The 16,705-nt window shown below is 40.4% G+C and overlaps 2 protein-coding genes across 2 annotated transcripts in view; both read right to left on the bottom strand.

The window, feature by feature from the left end:
• Positions 1-178, bottom strand: part of LOC121556711 (calponin homology domain-containing protein DDB_G0272472-like) — a 376,372-nt gene extending 376,194 nt beyond the window's left edge. The window contains exon 1 of the mRNA XM_045212722.1: positions 1-178. This exon is cut by the window's left edge and continues 187 nt beyond it. Coding sequence (XP_045068657.1) covers positions 1-42 — 42 coding nt within the window. The 5' untranslated portion in view covers positions 43-178.
• Positions 179-7,345: 7,167 nt separating this feature from the next.
• The window catches only part of LOC121548091 (golgin subfamily A member 6-like protein 22), a 337,971-nt gene continuing 328,611 nt past the window's right edge, over positions 7,346-16,705 (bottom strand). The window contains exons 15-18 of the mRNA XM_045212735.1: positions 8,726-9,100; positions 8,162-8,233; positions 7,979-8,023; positions 7,346-7,413 (exon numbers count right to left, since the gene is read on the bottom strand). Coding sequence (XP_045068670.1) covers positions 7,346-7,413; positions 7,979-8,023; positions 8,162-8,233; positions 8,726-9,100 — 560 coding nt within the window. The remainder of the gene's footprint in view (positions 7,414-7,978; positions 8,024-8,161; positions 8,234-8,725; positions 9,101-16,705) is intronic.

Below are 16,705 nucleotides of genomic sequence, written 5' to 3' on the forward strand. Positions count from 1 at the left end.
CCAAATTCTCTCCTCTTCTGCCATCCTCTCAAATTTGTCCATAAGGAGCTCTGCCTCTGTCTTTGGCGCTGTTACTTTGTCATTCCCATCTTTCTTTTGGACACTCTCACTTTTATTACTCACTTTGACCTGCAGAACCTGGGGGACCTTGGCCACGCCTTGACTGCTCGTGGAAAACACAGATAATTCTGAGGAGAGAGAGAGAGAGAGAGAGAGAGAGAGAGAGAGAGAGAGAGAGAGAGAGAGAGAGAGAGAGAGAGAGAGAGAGAGAGAGAGAAGCTTTGACTATATACAGACTCAGTGAGCATAGCCTTGCTATTGAGAGAGGCCGCCGGCCCACAAAATGAGGTGGAATCCCTCAGATTACACAGACCCAAAAAAGAATTTTGAACTATTTGCCCATCGCTACAACACTGTATATAGACGTAATATGACATTTGAAATGTCTTTATTCTTTTGGAACTTCTGAGTGTAATGTTTACTGTTAATATTTATTGTTTATTTCTCTTTTGTTTACTACCTACTTCACTTGCTTTGACAATGTTAACATACGTTTCCCATGCCAATAAAGCCCTTAAATTGAAATTGAATTGAGAGAGAGAGAGAAAGAGAGCACATTTACACCCTCCACACTCTAATTGACAAACAAGTCAACCAAAACAAAGGCAAAATCTACTCGTGTTTTGTAGACTTCAAGAAAGCATTTGATTCAATTTTGCACTAAGGTATTTTATTACAAACGAATAGTAAGTGGTATTGGAGGGAAAACATATGATGTTATTAAATCAATGTACACTAAAAACAACTTAAAATCGGCAACAAGCCGAGACTTCTTCTCTCAGGGACGTGGAGTGAAACAGGGCAGCCCAATAAGTGCAACACTATTTAACCTCTATGAATTGGCAAAAACATTAGAAGAATCGGCAGAACCTGGTCTCACCCTACACAACACTGAAATCAAGTGTCTGCTGTACGCAGATGACCTGGTGCAACTGTCTCCCACTTAGGAGGGGGTTAGAGCAGCATCTAGATCATCTGCACAGGTTCTGTCAGACCTGGGCTCTGACCGTTAATCTAAAAAAAAATGAATATAATGATATTCCAAAAAAGGTCAGGAAATCAGGATGACAAATATAAATTCTATTTGGACACAGTTCTATTAGAACACACCAAAAATTACACGTATCTAGGACTAAATATCAGCAACACAGGTAGCTTTCACATGGCTGTGAATGAGCTGAGAGACAAAGCAAGAAGAGCCATTAAAAGGAATATTAAAATCGAAATTCCAATTAGATTCTGGCTCAATCAGTTATAGAACCAAGTGCTCTATATGGCAGCGAAGTATGGGGTCCGCTCTCTAATAATGAATTTCTCTCTGTCTCTCTCTCTCTGTCTCGCTCTTTCTCTCTCTCTCTCTCTCTTTCTCTGTCTCTCTCTCTGTTTCTCTCTCTGTCTCTCTCTCTGTTTCTCTCTGTCTCTGTCTCTGTCTCTGTCTCTCTCTCTCTCTCTCTCTCTGTGTCTCTCTCTCTGTCTCTCTCTCTGTCTCTCTCTCTGTCTCTCTCTCTTGTCCTTCTTTGTCTCCCTCTCTCTAGATCTCTCGTCCTTTTTATCTTTGCACTGTGTCATCAAATACTTTGTGAAAAGTCTGTCCCTCTCTTTCCCCCTTCATGTTTTACCTTTGCATTTTGCTGACTGTTGATCATGCGGGTCCTTGCTCTTTAGCCCTGATGCAGTGAAAATAGAGTAATCTAAGGACAGAAAAGGAATATATATGAATGGAGATTTGATAGGACAATAACACACAGCAGTAAAAGTAGAGTTAAGTCCTATAGGCTGTTTCAATGCACCAGAGGAGTAGTCACACATAACTCAGTACCTTAGTGAGATACACTGCTGTTACTTAAATGTAATACAGTTTTATTAGCCTCCCCATGGGGATTAAGATGGCATCGTCTGAGTACAACGTAATGCTAAACCACCCTGAAGGATGCAAAGCAGAAACATCTGTGTACGCTATCCCTCATGCAGTGAAAAAGACAAAAACAAAAACAAAAAAAATGACGTCAGCTTTATGCGACATCTTTTTGAGTGCGGACCATCACACTTTATTGCTTATTTGAATTTAAGGATTTTACGCACCAACCTAACTTTAGGGAGAGCACGATGGTGCTCTTTGCTTTTAACCCACAGAGAATGAAATGTTTTGTGTTTGAGTCCCTTGTCACTTTGCCTGGTCCTACCTTTACATTGTGGTTGTCTGGTCTGTTTGCCTGTCAATTCCGGATTCTTTACCCTGTCCAGGTGTTCCTGTAAGGCCTTCTCATTCCTCAGCCTGCGCTGCTCTTCTTTAGACAGCACCTCCTTATCCTTTCTCTTTCCCTCTATCTCTTTGGCCTGGTCTTTATCTCTCCTATCCTTCTGACAAGGCCAAATTCTCTCCTCTTCTGCCATCCTCTCAAATTTGTCCATAAGGAGCTCTGCCTCTGTCTTTGGCGCTGTTACTTTGTCATTCCCATCTTTCTTTTGGACACTCTCACTTTTATTACTCACTTTGACCTGCAGAACCTGGGGACCTTGGCCACGCCTTGACTGCTCGTGGAAAACACAGAGAATTCTAGAGAGAGGAGAGAGAGAGAGAGAGAGAGAGAGAGAGAGAGAGAGAGAGAGAGAGAGAGAGAGAGAGAGAGAGAGAGAGAGAGAGAGAGAAGCTTTGACTATATACAGACTCAGTGAGCATAGCCTTGCTATTGAGAGAGGCCGCCGGCCCACAAAATGAGGTGGAATCCCTCAGATTACACAGACCCAAAAAGAATTTTGAACTATTTGCCCATCGTTACAACACTGTATATAGACGTAATATGACATTTGAAATGTCTTTATTCTTTTGGAACTTCTGAGTGTAATGTTTACTGTTAATATTTATTGTTTATTTCTCTTTTGTTTACTACCTACTTCACTTGCTTTGACAATGTTAACATACGTTTCCCATGCCAATAAAGCCCTTAAATTGAAATTGAATTGAGAGAGAGAGAGAAAGAGAGCACATTTACACCCTCCACACTCTAATTGACAAACAAGTCAACCAAAACAAAGGCAAAATCTACTCGTGTTTTGTAGACTTCAAGAAAGCATTTGATTCAATTTTGCACTAAGGTATTTTATTACAAACGAATAGTAAGTGGTATTGGAGGGAAAACATATGATGTTATTAAATCAATGTACACTAAAAACAACTTAAAATCGGCAACAAGCCGAGACTTCTTCTCTCAGGGACGTGGAGTGAAACAGGGCAGCCCAATAAGTGCAACACTATTTAACCTCTATGAATTGGCAAAAACATTAGAAGAATCGGCAGAACCTGGTCTCACCCTACACAACACTGAAATCAAGTGTCTGCTGTACGCAGATGACCTGGTGCAACTGTCTCCCACTTAGGAGGGGTTAGAGCAGCATCTAGATCATCTGCACAGGTTCTGTCAGACCTGGGCTCTGACCGTTAATCTAAAAAAAAAATGAATATAATGATATTCCAAAAAAAGGTCAGGAAATCAGGATGACAAATATAAATTCTATTTGGACACAGTTCTATTAGAACACACCAAAAATTACACGTATCTAGGACTAAATATCAGCAACACAGGTAGCTTTCACATGGCTGTGAATGAGCTGAGAGACAAAGCAAGAAGAGCCATTAAAAGGAATATTAAAATCGAAATTCCAATTAGATTCTGGCTCAATCAGTTATAGAACCAAGTGCTCTATATGGCAGCGAAGTATGGGGTCCGCTCTCTAATAATGAATTTCTCTCTGTCTCTCTCTCTCTGTCTCGCTCTTTCTCTCTCTCTCTCTCTCTTTCTCTGTCTCTCTCTCTGTTTCTCTGTCTCTCTCTCTGTTTCTCTCTGTCTCTGTCTCTGTCTCTCTCTCTCTCTCTCTCTCTCTCTCTCTGTGTCTCTCTCTCTGTCTCTCTCTCTGTCTCTCTCTCTGTCTCTCTCTCTTGTCCTTCTTTGTCTCCCTCTCTCTAGATCTCTCGTCCTTTTTATCTTTGCACTGTGTCATCAAATACTTTGTGAAAAGTCTGTCCCTCTCTTTCCCCCTTCATGTTTTACCTTTGCATTTTGCTGACTGTTGATCATGCGGGTCCTTGCTCTTTAGCCCTGATGCAGTGAAAATAGAGTAATCTAAGGACAGAAAAGGAATATATATGAATGGAGATTTGATAGGACAATAACACACAGCAGTAAAAGTAGAGTTAAGTCCTATAGGCTGTTTCAATGCACCAGAGGAGTAGTCACACATAACTCAGTACCTTAGTGAGATACACTGCTGTTACTTAAATATAATACAGTTTTATTAGCCTCCCCATGGGGATTAAGATGGCATCGTCTGAGTACAACGTAATGCTAAACCACCCTGAAGGATGCAAAGCAGAAACATCTGTGTACGCTATCCCTCATGCAGTGAAAAAGACAAAAACAAAAACAAAAAAATGACGTCAGCTTTATGCGACATCTTTTTGAGTGCGGACCATCACACTTTATTGCTTATTTGAATTTAAGGATTTTACGCACCAACCTATCTTTAGGGAGAGCACGATGGTGCTCTTTGCTTTTAACCCACAGAGAATGAAATGTTTTGTGTTTGAGTCCCTTGTCACTTTGCCTGGTCCTACCTTTACATTGTGGTTGTCTGGTCTGTTTGCCTGTCAATTCCGGATTCTTTACCCTGTCCAGGTGTTCCTGTAAGGCCTTCTCATTCCTCAGCCTGCGCTGCTCTTCTTTAGACAGCACCTCCTTATCCTTTCTCTTTCCCTCTATCTCTTTGGCCTGGTCTTTATCTCTCCTATCCTTCTGACAAGGCCAAATTCTCTCCTCTTCTGCCATCCTCTCAAATTTGTCCATAAGGAGCTCTGCCTCTGTCTTTGGCGCTGTTACTTTGTCATTCCCATCTTTCTTTTGGACACTCTCACTTTTATTACTCACTTTGACCTGCAGAACCTGGGGGACCTTGGCCACGCCTTGACTGCTCGTGGAAAACACAGAGAATTCTGAGAGAGAGAGAGAGAGAGAGAGAGAGAGAGAGAGAGAGAGAGAGAGAGAGAGAGAGAGAGAGAGAGAGAGAGAGAAGCTTTGACTATATACAGACTCAGTGAGCATAGCCTTGCTATTGAGAGAGGCCGCCGGCCCACAAAATGAGGTGGAATCCCTCAGATTACACAGACCCAAAAAGAATTTTGAACTATTTGCCCATCGTTACAACACTGTATATAGACGTAATATGACATTTGAAATGTCTTTATTCTTTTGGAACTTCTGAGTGTAATGTTTACTGTTAATATTTATTGTTTATTTCTCTTTTGTTTACTACCTACTTCACTTGCTTTGACAATGTTAACATACGTTTCCCATGCCAATAAAGCCCTTAAATTGAAATTGAATTGAGAGAGAGAGAGAAAGAGAGCACATTTACACCCTCCACACTCTAATTGACAAACAAGTCAACCAAAACAAAGGCAAAATCTACTCGTGTTTTGTAGACTTCAAGAAAGCATTTGATTCAATTTTGCACTAAGGTATTTTATTACAAACGAATAGTAAGTGGTATTGGAGGGAAAACATATGATGTTATTAAATCAATGTACACTAAAAACAACTTAAAATCGGCAACAAGCCGAGACTTCTTCTCTCAGGGACGTGGAGTGAAACAGGGCAGCCCAATAAGTGCAACACTATTTAACCTCTATGAATTGGCAAAAACATTAGAAGAATCGGCAGAACCTGGTCTCACCCTACACAACACTGAAATCAAGTGTCTGCTGTACGCAGATGACCTGGTGCAACTGTCTCCCACTTAGGAGGGGTTAGAGCAGCATCTAGATCATCTGCACAGGTTCTGTCAGACCTGGGCTCTGACCGTTAATCTAAAAAAAAAATGAATATAATGATATTCCAAAAAAGGTCAGGAAATCAGGATGACAAATATAAATTCTATTTGGACACAGTTCTATTAGAACACACCAAAAAATTACACGTATCTAGGACTAAATATCAGCAACACAGGTAGCTTTCACATGGCTGTGAATGAGCTGAGAGACAAAGCAAGAAGAGCCATTAAAAGGAATATTAAAATCGAAATTCCAATTAGATTCTGGCTCAATCAGTTATAGAACCAAGTGCTCTATATGGCAGCGAAGTATGGGGTCCGCTCTCTAATAATGAATTTCTCTCTGTCTCTCTCTCTCTGTCTCGCTCTTTCTCTCTCTCTCTCTCTGTTTCTCTCTGTCTCTGTCTCTGTCTCTCTCTCTCTCTCTCTCTGTGTCTCTCTCTCTGTCTCTCTCTCTGTCTCTCTCTCTGTCTCTCTCTCTTGTCCTTCTTTGTCTCCCTCTCTCTAGATCTCTCGTCCTTTTTATCTTTGCACTGTGTCATCAAATACTTTGTGAAAAGTCTGTCCCTCTCTTTCCCCCTTCATGTTTTACCTTTGCATTTTGCTGACTGTTGATCATGCGGGTCCTTGCTCTTTAGCCCTGATGCAGTGAAAATAGAGTAATCTAAGGACAGAAAAGGAATATATATGAATGGAGATTTGATAGGACAATAACACACAGCAGTAAAAGTAGAGTTAAGTCCTATAGGCTGTTTCAATGCACCAGAGGAGTAGTCACACATAACTCAGTACCTTAGTGAGATACACTGCTGTTACTTAAATGTAATACAGTTTTATTAGCCTCCCCATGGGGATTAAGATGGCATCGTCTGAGTACAACGTAATGCTAAACCACCCTGAAGGATGCAAAGCAGAAACATCTGTGTACGCTATCCCTCATGCAGTGAAAAAGACAAAAACAAAAACAAAAAAAATGACGTCAGCTTTATGCGACATCTTTTTGAGTGCGGACCATCACACTTTATTGCTTATTTGAATTTAAGGATTTTACGCACCAACCTAACTTTAGGGAGAGCACGATGGTGCTCTTTGCTTTTAACCCACAGAGAATGAAATGTTTTGTGTTTGAGTCCCTTGTCACTTTGCCTGGTCCTACCTTTACATTGTGGTTGTCTGGTCTGTTTGCCTGTCAATTCCGGATTCTTTACCCTGTCCAGGTGTTCCTGTAAGGCCTTCTCATTCCTCAGCCTGCGCTGCTCTTCTTTAGACAGCACCTCCTTATCCTTTCTCTTTCCCTCTATCTCTTTGGCCTGGTCTTTATCTCTCCTATCCTTCTGACAAGGCCAAATTCTCTCCTCTTCTGCCATCCTCTCAAATTTGTCCATAAGGAGCTCTGCCTCTGTCTTTGGCGCTGTTACTTTGTCATTCCCATCTTTCTTTTGGACACTCTCACTTTTATTACTCACTTTGACCTGCAGAACCTGGGGACCTTGGCCACGCCTTGACTGCTCGTGGAAAACACAGAGAAATCTGAGAGAGAGAGAGAGAGAGAGAGAGAGAGAGAGAGAGAGAGAGAGAGAGAGAGAGAGAGAGAGAGAGAGAGAGAGAGAGAGAGGAGAGAGAGAGAGAGAGAGAGAGAGAGAGAGAGAGAGAGAGAGAGAGAGAGAGATTGGAAATAAACATCATAGCTATTATTTAGAGCCTAGTGTGTCTCAGTTGGTATGGCATGGAGCTTGCAACACCGGGGGTTGTGGGTTCGATTCCCACTGTACACAGACGTCAGTTCAACATCTAGTTTTGATTTACATTTGACTGAATTGTCAACTAACGTGAATTCAACGTGAAATCAAATAAATGTGAACCTTGTCATTGGATTTAGGTTAAAAGTTGGGTGAAAAAAAATACAAACATTACTGAAATTCCTTTACATTGATGACGTTTTGCAAATCCAAGCAGTTTTCCATGTTGATTCAACGTCATCACATAAAAACAAAATTGGGTGGAAAGAAGGGTGATTCAACCAGTTTGTGCCCAGTGGGTAGTGGGTCTTATATGACACAGCAATTCATAATGCTGCACCCCTCCTATTTCTTACCTTTGCACTGCTGCGTCTGAGCATCAGCTGAAAAGATGGATAAATCTGCAGAGAGAGGTGGGAAAGAAGAGAGATAGATAAACATACTGAAGGATTTCATGCTTACTTCACATTCTGAACTTTAATCATTGAGCTCTTCTTTGTGAAAAGTATGTCCCTCTCTATCCCCCCTTCATGTTTTACCTTTGCATTTTGCTGACTGTTGATCATGCGGGTCCTTGCTCTTTAGCCCTGATGCAGTGAAAATAGAGTAATCTAAGGACAGAAAATGAATATATATGAATGGAGATTTGATAGGACAATAACACACAGCAGTAAAAGTAGAGTTAAGTCCTATAGGCTGTTTCAATGCACCAGAGGAGTAGTCACACATAACTCAGTACCTTAGTGAGATACACTGCTGTTACTTAAATGTAATACAGTTTTATTAGCCTCCCCATGGGGATTAAGATGGCATCGTCTGAGTACAACGTAATGCTAAACCACCCTGAAGGATGCAAAGCAGAAACATCTGTGTACGCTATCCCTCATGCAGTGAAAAAGACAAAAACAAAAACAAAAAAAATGACGTCAGCTTTCTGCGACATCTTTTTGAGTGCGGACCATCACACTTTATTGCTTATTTGAATTTAAGGATTTTACGCACCAACCTAACTTTAGGGAGAGCACGATGGTGCTCTTTGCTTTTAACCCACAGAGAATGAAATGTTTTGTGTTTGAGTCCCTTGTCACTTTGCCTGGTCCTACCTTTACATTGTGGTTGTCTGGTCTGTTTGCCTGTCAATTCCGGATTCTTTACCCTGTCCAGGTGTTCCTGTAAGGCCTTCTCATTCCTCAGCCTGCGCTGCTCTTCTTTAGACAGCACCTCCTTATCCTTTCTCTTTCCATCTATCTCTTTGGCCTGGTCTTTATCTCTCCTATCCTTCTGACAAGGCCAAATTCTCTCCTCTTCTGCCATCCTCTCAAATTTGTCCATAAGGAGCTCTGCCTCTGTCTTTGGCGCTGTTACTTTGTCATTCCCATCTTTCTTTTGGACACTCTCACTTTTATTACTCACTTTGACCTGCAGAACCTGGGGGACCTTGGCCACGCCTTGACTGCTCGTGGAAAACACAGAGAATTCTGAGAGAGAGAGAGAGAGAGAGAGAGAGAGAGAGAGAGAGAGAGAGAGAGAGAGAGAGAGAGAGAGAGAGAGAGAGAGAGAGAGAGAGAGAGAGAGATGTTGATTCAACGTCATCACATAAAAACAAAATTGGGTGGAAAGAAGGGTGATTCAACCAGAAAACTCCACTGATATCAGACAGCTAAATGCGTTGTTAGATAATTTTTGCCCTTCCGCGTCATTTTCTACACAGAAGACATCTGCTAAACATAGAATCAAGCTGTTTATCTGTCTCTCTGTGACTGACTATAACTTCGGCAGGAAGTTGACTACAAATACAAAAGTTGCCAATATCTTTGCAATTCAACAAGCGAAGGATAAAAATATGCTTCAACTGAAAACCGAGATGACTGCATTAGAAAATAAATCCAGTAGGCTGTATAGGCCTATATTTCAATCATATTGAAATCAATTTCATGTTCAGTCAATTTACTTCTATTTGTAGGCTACACTGTCTGTAATTTTTTACATCTTCGGCCATTATAAAAACGATACATCGTTAAAACACTAGTAAGCTTAAGTTCCATCGCTATCAGGAAACCGGGCCCTGGTCTTTACCTTTGCACTTTGCTGGCTGGTCCTTCTGAGGGTTCAGAGTCTTTGACTCAGTTGCAGTAACCATGGAGACATCTGACAAGACAAAGGAAAATGGAGGATGTTAATACCACACTCCATGTGTGCAGTTGTATAACACTTTCAATGTACAAAAGAACTGTAAACTAAGATGACCTTTGCACTGGGTCTGTTTGACCTCAGCACCAGCTGAGAAGATGGAGGAATCTGGGAGAGAGGGAGTTGGGAAACAGACAGTATAAGTTAAGGTGTTGAAGCTAACCTCACATATCACACTTTATTCTCTGTCTATTCCCTCTCCTTTTTACCTTTGACCTCCAGCTCTCTCATTTGTTTCTCCATGTGTGTCATATTTTCTTCTGCACTTAGTCTCTTTACTTTCAGGAGCTCTCTCCTGTCTCCTTCCCTTGCTTCCTTCACACACTTATTTTCATCTTCCTTTCTCTCTTCCCCGTCTCTTCTTTTTCTATCGCTCAGGGTCTCCGTTAGCCTGGCTTGCTTTTTCAGCATCTGTTGTTCTTCTCCCATCTTTTTCTTTGCTTCTTCCCCCTTTCTCTTTGCTTCTTCCACCTTTCTCTTTGCTTCTTCCACCGTTCTCTTTGCTTCTTCCATCATTATCTTTGCTTCTTCCACCTTTCTCTTTGCTTCTTCCATCTTTCTCTTTGCTTCTTCCACCTTTCTATTTGCTTCTTCCACCTTTCTCGTTGCCTTCCTCTCTGCTTTCATCCATGCATCTTCCTTTCGGTTTTCTTCTTCCTTCCAGTAAAACTCTTTCCATTCCTCCACTCTCTTCTTTTCAGATATCTCCCACTTGTCTCTCTCCTCCTGTCTTTTCTTCTGGAGCGCCATCTGTTTCTCTACCTTTTGCCTCTCAGATTTTTCCATTAACCTCCTCCTTTCCTCCTCCATCTCTCTCTCCCTTTCCCTCATTCTAATATCCATCAACAGCAACTCTTCATCCTTCATCTGATTTATTTTTGCATGCTCCTTCTTCTCCTCCCTCTTCATCCTCTCAAGTCTGTCCCTCTCCACTTCCTTCAACACCATCTCTCTATTCATCTCCAGAGACTGTCTCTCTATCCATCTCATCTCCCCCATACAGGCCAATTGCTTCAGCAGGCCCACCTCCTTCCTTAGCAGGCCCACCTCAACATGCAAGTCGCCCTGACCAAAACTGTGCACTTCCAATACGAATGAGCTCTAAAAGAGAGTTCCTAAATGTTAGCAACCTACAGGATGCTGCTAATGGAAAACAAATCCTTAAACAACCTAAAGACAGCATCGGCATCAAAAGAAATAAAGCAAATCACTTTTAACAGTTCCACATTGATTTTTACCCAATTGCCAAAGATTAATTTGACATGAACGTAAATTCCAAATTGACAGAATTTACATTTACAGTGGGGGAAAAAAGTATTTAGTCAGCCACCAATTGTGCAAGTTCTCCCACTTAAAAAGACGAGAGAGGCCTGTAATTTCATCATAGGTACACGTCAACTATGACAGACAAATTGAGAAAAAAATTCTAGAAAATCACATTGTAGGATTTTTAATGAATTTATTTGCAAATTATGGTGGAAAATAAGTATTTGGTCACCTACAAACAAGCAAGATTTCTGGCTCTCACAGACCTGTAACTTCTTCTTTAAGAGGCTCCTCTGTCCTCCACTCGGTACTGTCACGCCCTGGCTCTGGGGACTCTAGTATGTTGAGCCAGGGTGTGAGTTTTCATTTGTGTTTGTTCTGGTTTTGTATATCTATGTTGGCCAGGGTGGCTCCCAATCAGAGACGGCTGTAGCTCGTTGTCTCTGATTGGGAGTCATACTTAGGTAGCCGTTAGGCATTCATTTGGTGTGGTTTCTTGTTCCGTGTTGGTTTGTGAATGTAACCAGGGACGTCACGTTTTCGTTTTGTTTTTGTTCGTGTGATCATCAATTAATAAATATGTTCGCATTCCACGCTGCGCCTTGGTCCTCCTCTGTTCCCGACGATCGTGACAACTACTTCCCGCGGCTATGCATCCTGTGATTATAGTGACAGTATGTCCAATAAACATGACCTCCCAGTGTCCCTATAGCCATTCACACTACTATTAAAGCCTATTACCCTATGTGGTGCCTTTCATCAATGCCTACATTTCTAGTGCCTCTAACACATTATTTTGCATCTCACCATAAAACAGCCCTGTATCCAAACTAAACAAGCTGTGACCAACCAATTATGCAAACTCTTTTTACTATAGATTTTGTGTAAATCTTTTCAAAAATGTTTATAGTATAGTACACTATGCTGTTAAATGTGTTTTAAGACAGTACTAATCAATTCAATCTCATCAGAAATCACTCTCAGGTTCGGTAATCTAGATTATACAGTAATCAGTTTAGATAAATGAATGCATACCAATACTTAACCATGAAAATATTCATTTAAACATAAGACAGGAATTTGATACTCGCAGTAGGCTACGCAAAGTGATATGAAATTCTATCATATTTGCCTAAAACCGTCCTCTCCATTATAGTAGATTCACCTTAACTTTAGGAACAATTTAGAAACATTACTTACCAATATGATGACTTTCTCCAACTAACCTTCTCTCTGAATGTTCTCCCACCTAAGATTCTAGCCTAATGGCAAGAGGATTCTATCTTCTTATGACCCCATTATGACATCACTCCAAGATGGTATTCTACTCATCCTCAATGCTTCACTATGTACAACTACAGACTCCCAGTTCATTGTAATGGGACTCTGACAAAGCTGTCATTGCTCACACAGCCACTACATAACAGAGATGTGTTGTGTTCCAATTGAACCAATGATGCTTTGTTAGTGAGATCATTGATTATACAGTACTGGCCATTGAAGACGTTGTTTTCTTGAATGATCTACTGCAGTGACTAACTAGCACATAGATTGATCTGCTTTGCAGCAATACATTTTGTGAGAAATGCATTCAATCCCTTTCAACGTCCAAACTTCATGGAATGAACAAAAGCATAATTTTACAATACAGAGAAACTGTTTATGACCTGCTTGACCTCAAACGAGAGTCCCGAGAAATAAGAAAAAAATGACCTCACGCTAGGGAAGATTTACAAACCACCTCCAGGAGAGTCTAAAGACCTACTGCACCCAATGTACTAGTTACTTTTAGCAACGCAGCTGTATTTACAGTACACACACTAGCGTTGCTTTCAAATGTACTCGGTTGCACAACAACAGTCCGTGGGAAGCCAGAAGTTAAATACAATTCCATTTAAACTTAATGTGCCGGTGGGCAGGGCGGTTGGTCATTATGAGAGGGGTAATTTGAGACAAAATATCTAAAGGATAATATTATTGAACAGACTTTACAAACGTGGGTCTGTTGTAGACCCACTTCCTCTCGGCTTACCTCATGTCAAAATAAAACTAATTTTTTGTCCACCTATGGCACAAAATCAAGGACTATAAGTGCTGGATAGAACATAGACTTAGATAGACATGGCATCATTGTATCTGTCCCATTATGGCGTCTGTGAGAGCACGGGCACTGCCATTAAGGCCATCTCCATTTTGAAGTAGTCAATTTTCTTCAACTACTACTTTTATGAGTTGGTAAACAAACTGAAAGGGTGCATACTGCCACCTGGAGTGTGTTGTTTGAACAGATATAATGCCAAGGTTGGCGATTTACTGGCACCTGTAGTTATGGAATGTTTGCTCACAAGTATAATTCATTGGCTGATCCCTCTTGGTGACCTGGATGGAATTCTGTGATCCTTCCTTAACCCCTAGGAAGTCCCATCCAGTTCACTACTTCAAAATGGTGAAAGTCCTCAATGGTGCTGCCCATGCTAAAACGATCAGGCTTTTGGCCACTAGAGTCCTCTATCTATCTCTATTGGACAGAAGTAGTAGGCCTAACATGAAAGTGAAATAAATAAAATAAATAAATAAAATAAAATGCCATTTAGCAGACGCTTTTATCCAAAGTGACTTACAGTCATGCGTGCATACATTTTTTTTTTTTTGTGTATAATAATAATGGTCCGTTTGAGTGTCATTCTGACGTTTTTAAAATACATAACAATTTAATTGTATTTATTTTACAAATATACACATAGGCCTACAATCATATTAATTATATTTTATTTCATTGAAATATTTGCTCTCTGAACAAGCTCATCTCAAAGCCTCTTTCTCTAGCACCAAAATTGGAATGCGTCGTGACGTCAAGCGTAATTTCAGCCCGTCCCCTTTTGATGAATGGAGAATCCGCTATCCAATTGTGGCAGTCGAAAACAGCAACATTGTTTCCTTGTGTAGAGAATGGGTCTCAGTAACCCGATAAATTACTAAAGAAATGCTTAGATTAAGATAACATTGATACGCTCTCTAAGTCACCTAGTGCGGTGACTTATTGGTGAAGACATGGAAAAACAACCGAGGTTATTGGCATCCCAACTCCTCCTGAAAAACAGCGTCTTCGAAGTATTGTTAAACCGTGTGATTCTGACATGGAAAGAGATTCCGGCCAATAAAAAACGCGTTTCAGGCAGTATACATCACCCGTTCAAAGTCGGTAAGTGTCAAAAGATAAACTGGGTATTAAGTGCAAAGATATATGCTACTAATATATTCCGACTGAGACATCTAGGGACAGATAGGTGATTTATAGCCTATAGTATGTAACAGTTTCTATGAAGTACATATGTATAATGCTTTTAATGAATTGTGTAATGCCTTAAACCTATGTGCTATGACACTAACTATAACCATCCATAATAACTAATACGTGGTTGTAAAACTGTACAATGTTTTATAGATAATTAGCTACAATGGGGGAGGGGGGACTTGAAATGGATACAATGTACTGTAGGTGAAATGAATAGTGTATGTATTGACTGATCATTGAGAATGATGTAACACCTTACATTAGTGTCTTTATTGGTGTATTTGATATTTGGTATTTTATTAGGATCCCCATTAGCTGTTGCAAAAGCAGCAGCTACTCTTCCTGGGGTCCACACAAAACATGAAACATGACATAATACAGAACATTAATAGACAAGAACAGCTCAAGGACAGAACTACATACGTCTATGTCTTCTAGATGGTGTTCTATACTGTATGTTATGATATGTCTATGTCTTCTAGATGGTGTTCTATACTGTATGTAATGATATGTCTATGTCTTCTATATGGTGTTCTATACTGTATGTAATGATATGTCTATGTCTTCTAGATGGTGTTCTATACTGTATGTAATGATATGTCTATGTCTTCTATATGGTGTTCTATACTGTATGTAATGATATGTCTATGTCTTCTAGATGGTGTTCTATACTGTATGTAATGATATGTCTATGTCTTCTAGATGGTGTTCTATACTGTATGTAATGATATGTCTATGTCTTCTAGATGGTGTTCTATACTGTATGTAATGATATGTCTATGTCTTCTAGATGGTGTTCTATACTGTATGTAATGACATGTCTATGTCTTCTATATGGTGTTCTATACTGTATGTAATGATATGTCTATTTCTTCTAGATGGTGTTCTATACTGTATGTAATGATATGTCTATGTCTTCTATATGGTGTTCTATACTGTATGTAATGATATGTCTATGTCTTCTATATGGTGTTCTATACTGTATGTAATGATATGTCTATGTCTTCTATATGGTGTTCTATACTGTATGTAATGATATGTCTATGTCTTCTAGATGGTGTTCTATACTGTATGTAATGATATGTCTATGTCTTCTACGTTGTGTTCCATACTGTATGAATTCTGAGGATTTAAAATATGAATCTATAATCATGCTTCCCTTTCAATGTCAATGTGTAACCCTGTTTACAATAGTGCTTTGACGAAGAAGCTTTCTCCAAACGTGTCAGCAAGTAATATCACTGAAGGGAATTAAGGAGCCGTGCTGCACCTTATTTTACAAACAGTGAGCACGAGAGGGTGGTGACCTGGGGGATCTGAGGTACTGGAATGCATTAAAAAATATATATCCTTTATAATAAAGCATTGCATTCATATCATCACATTTGCGTAGTGGCATAGAGCAGTAGAGTAGAGGCACTTTCAGAAGTTGGACACATGGGGGACATTTTTAGTAGCATAATGTCCAAGAAAATGTTTGCCTTTTATAAACGCATTTGATGCAATTCTATGTCATTTTACATGACGAGACTTTGGTAGAGTATTTGTTAATACCACACAAATGATCGAAATGGCAGGCTACACTGACAAACTGAGAATCACAGATCAATAAAAACGACCTTGTCTTGAATCCATCAATAGCCTAGGCCTAGGTGTGTGGAGACACATATTGTAGGCTACAATATGAGGAGGAAATTATAGTCCTAAAAATGCTTTCCAGTTTCACTGACTCACCCAATGATGCACAGCTCCCTCACTGGTGATGGCCGATGCACTCGTGCCAAAAGCCTATCTCTCTCTCTCTCTTTTGTTAAACAATATTTGGAAGTTGATCAAATATTTTGGTGGCCTCCAGCATAGAGTCTAAATAAATGATGAAGTGCAACGCTTGAGAGATGAGAGTTCAGGCTCCTGTCTATCAGAGCAGAGAGGGAGAGAGATCGTAGAAAGTGAATGTCATTGTCACGACTTCGGCCGATGCTGCCTCTCCTCCTTGTTCGGGCAGGCTTCGGCGTTCGTCGTCACCGGCTTACTAACCACTGCTGCCCCAATCATCATCACAATTGTCTTGTCTTGTCAATCACACACACCTGGTTCCTATCCCCTAATTAGTCAGTGTATAAGTGTTCCCTCTACCCCCTTGTCCTTGTGGGGGATTGTTAATTGTGAGAGTAGTGTAGCTCGGTGGAGCTACTCATAACATTGTGTTGCCAGGGTAGATTTCCCCCCTGTGCATATGTATTATTGGATTCCGTTACAGTGTATTTGCCAGGGATGTTAGTTTGCCCTGTGCCTGTTTCGTTGATCGCTATTGGAGCGCATTTGTGTGTCA

Source organism: Coregonus clupeaformis, unplaced genomic scaffold (assembly GCF_020615455.1).
Source record: "Coregonus clupeaformis isolate EN_2021a unplaced genomic scaffold, ASM2061545v1 scaf0046, whole genome shotgun sequence".
In the NCBI taxonomy this organism is placed as follows: Eukaryota; Metazoa; Chordata; class Actinopteri; order Salmoniformes; family Salmonidae; genus Coregonus; species Coregonus clupeaformis.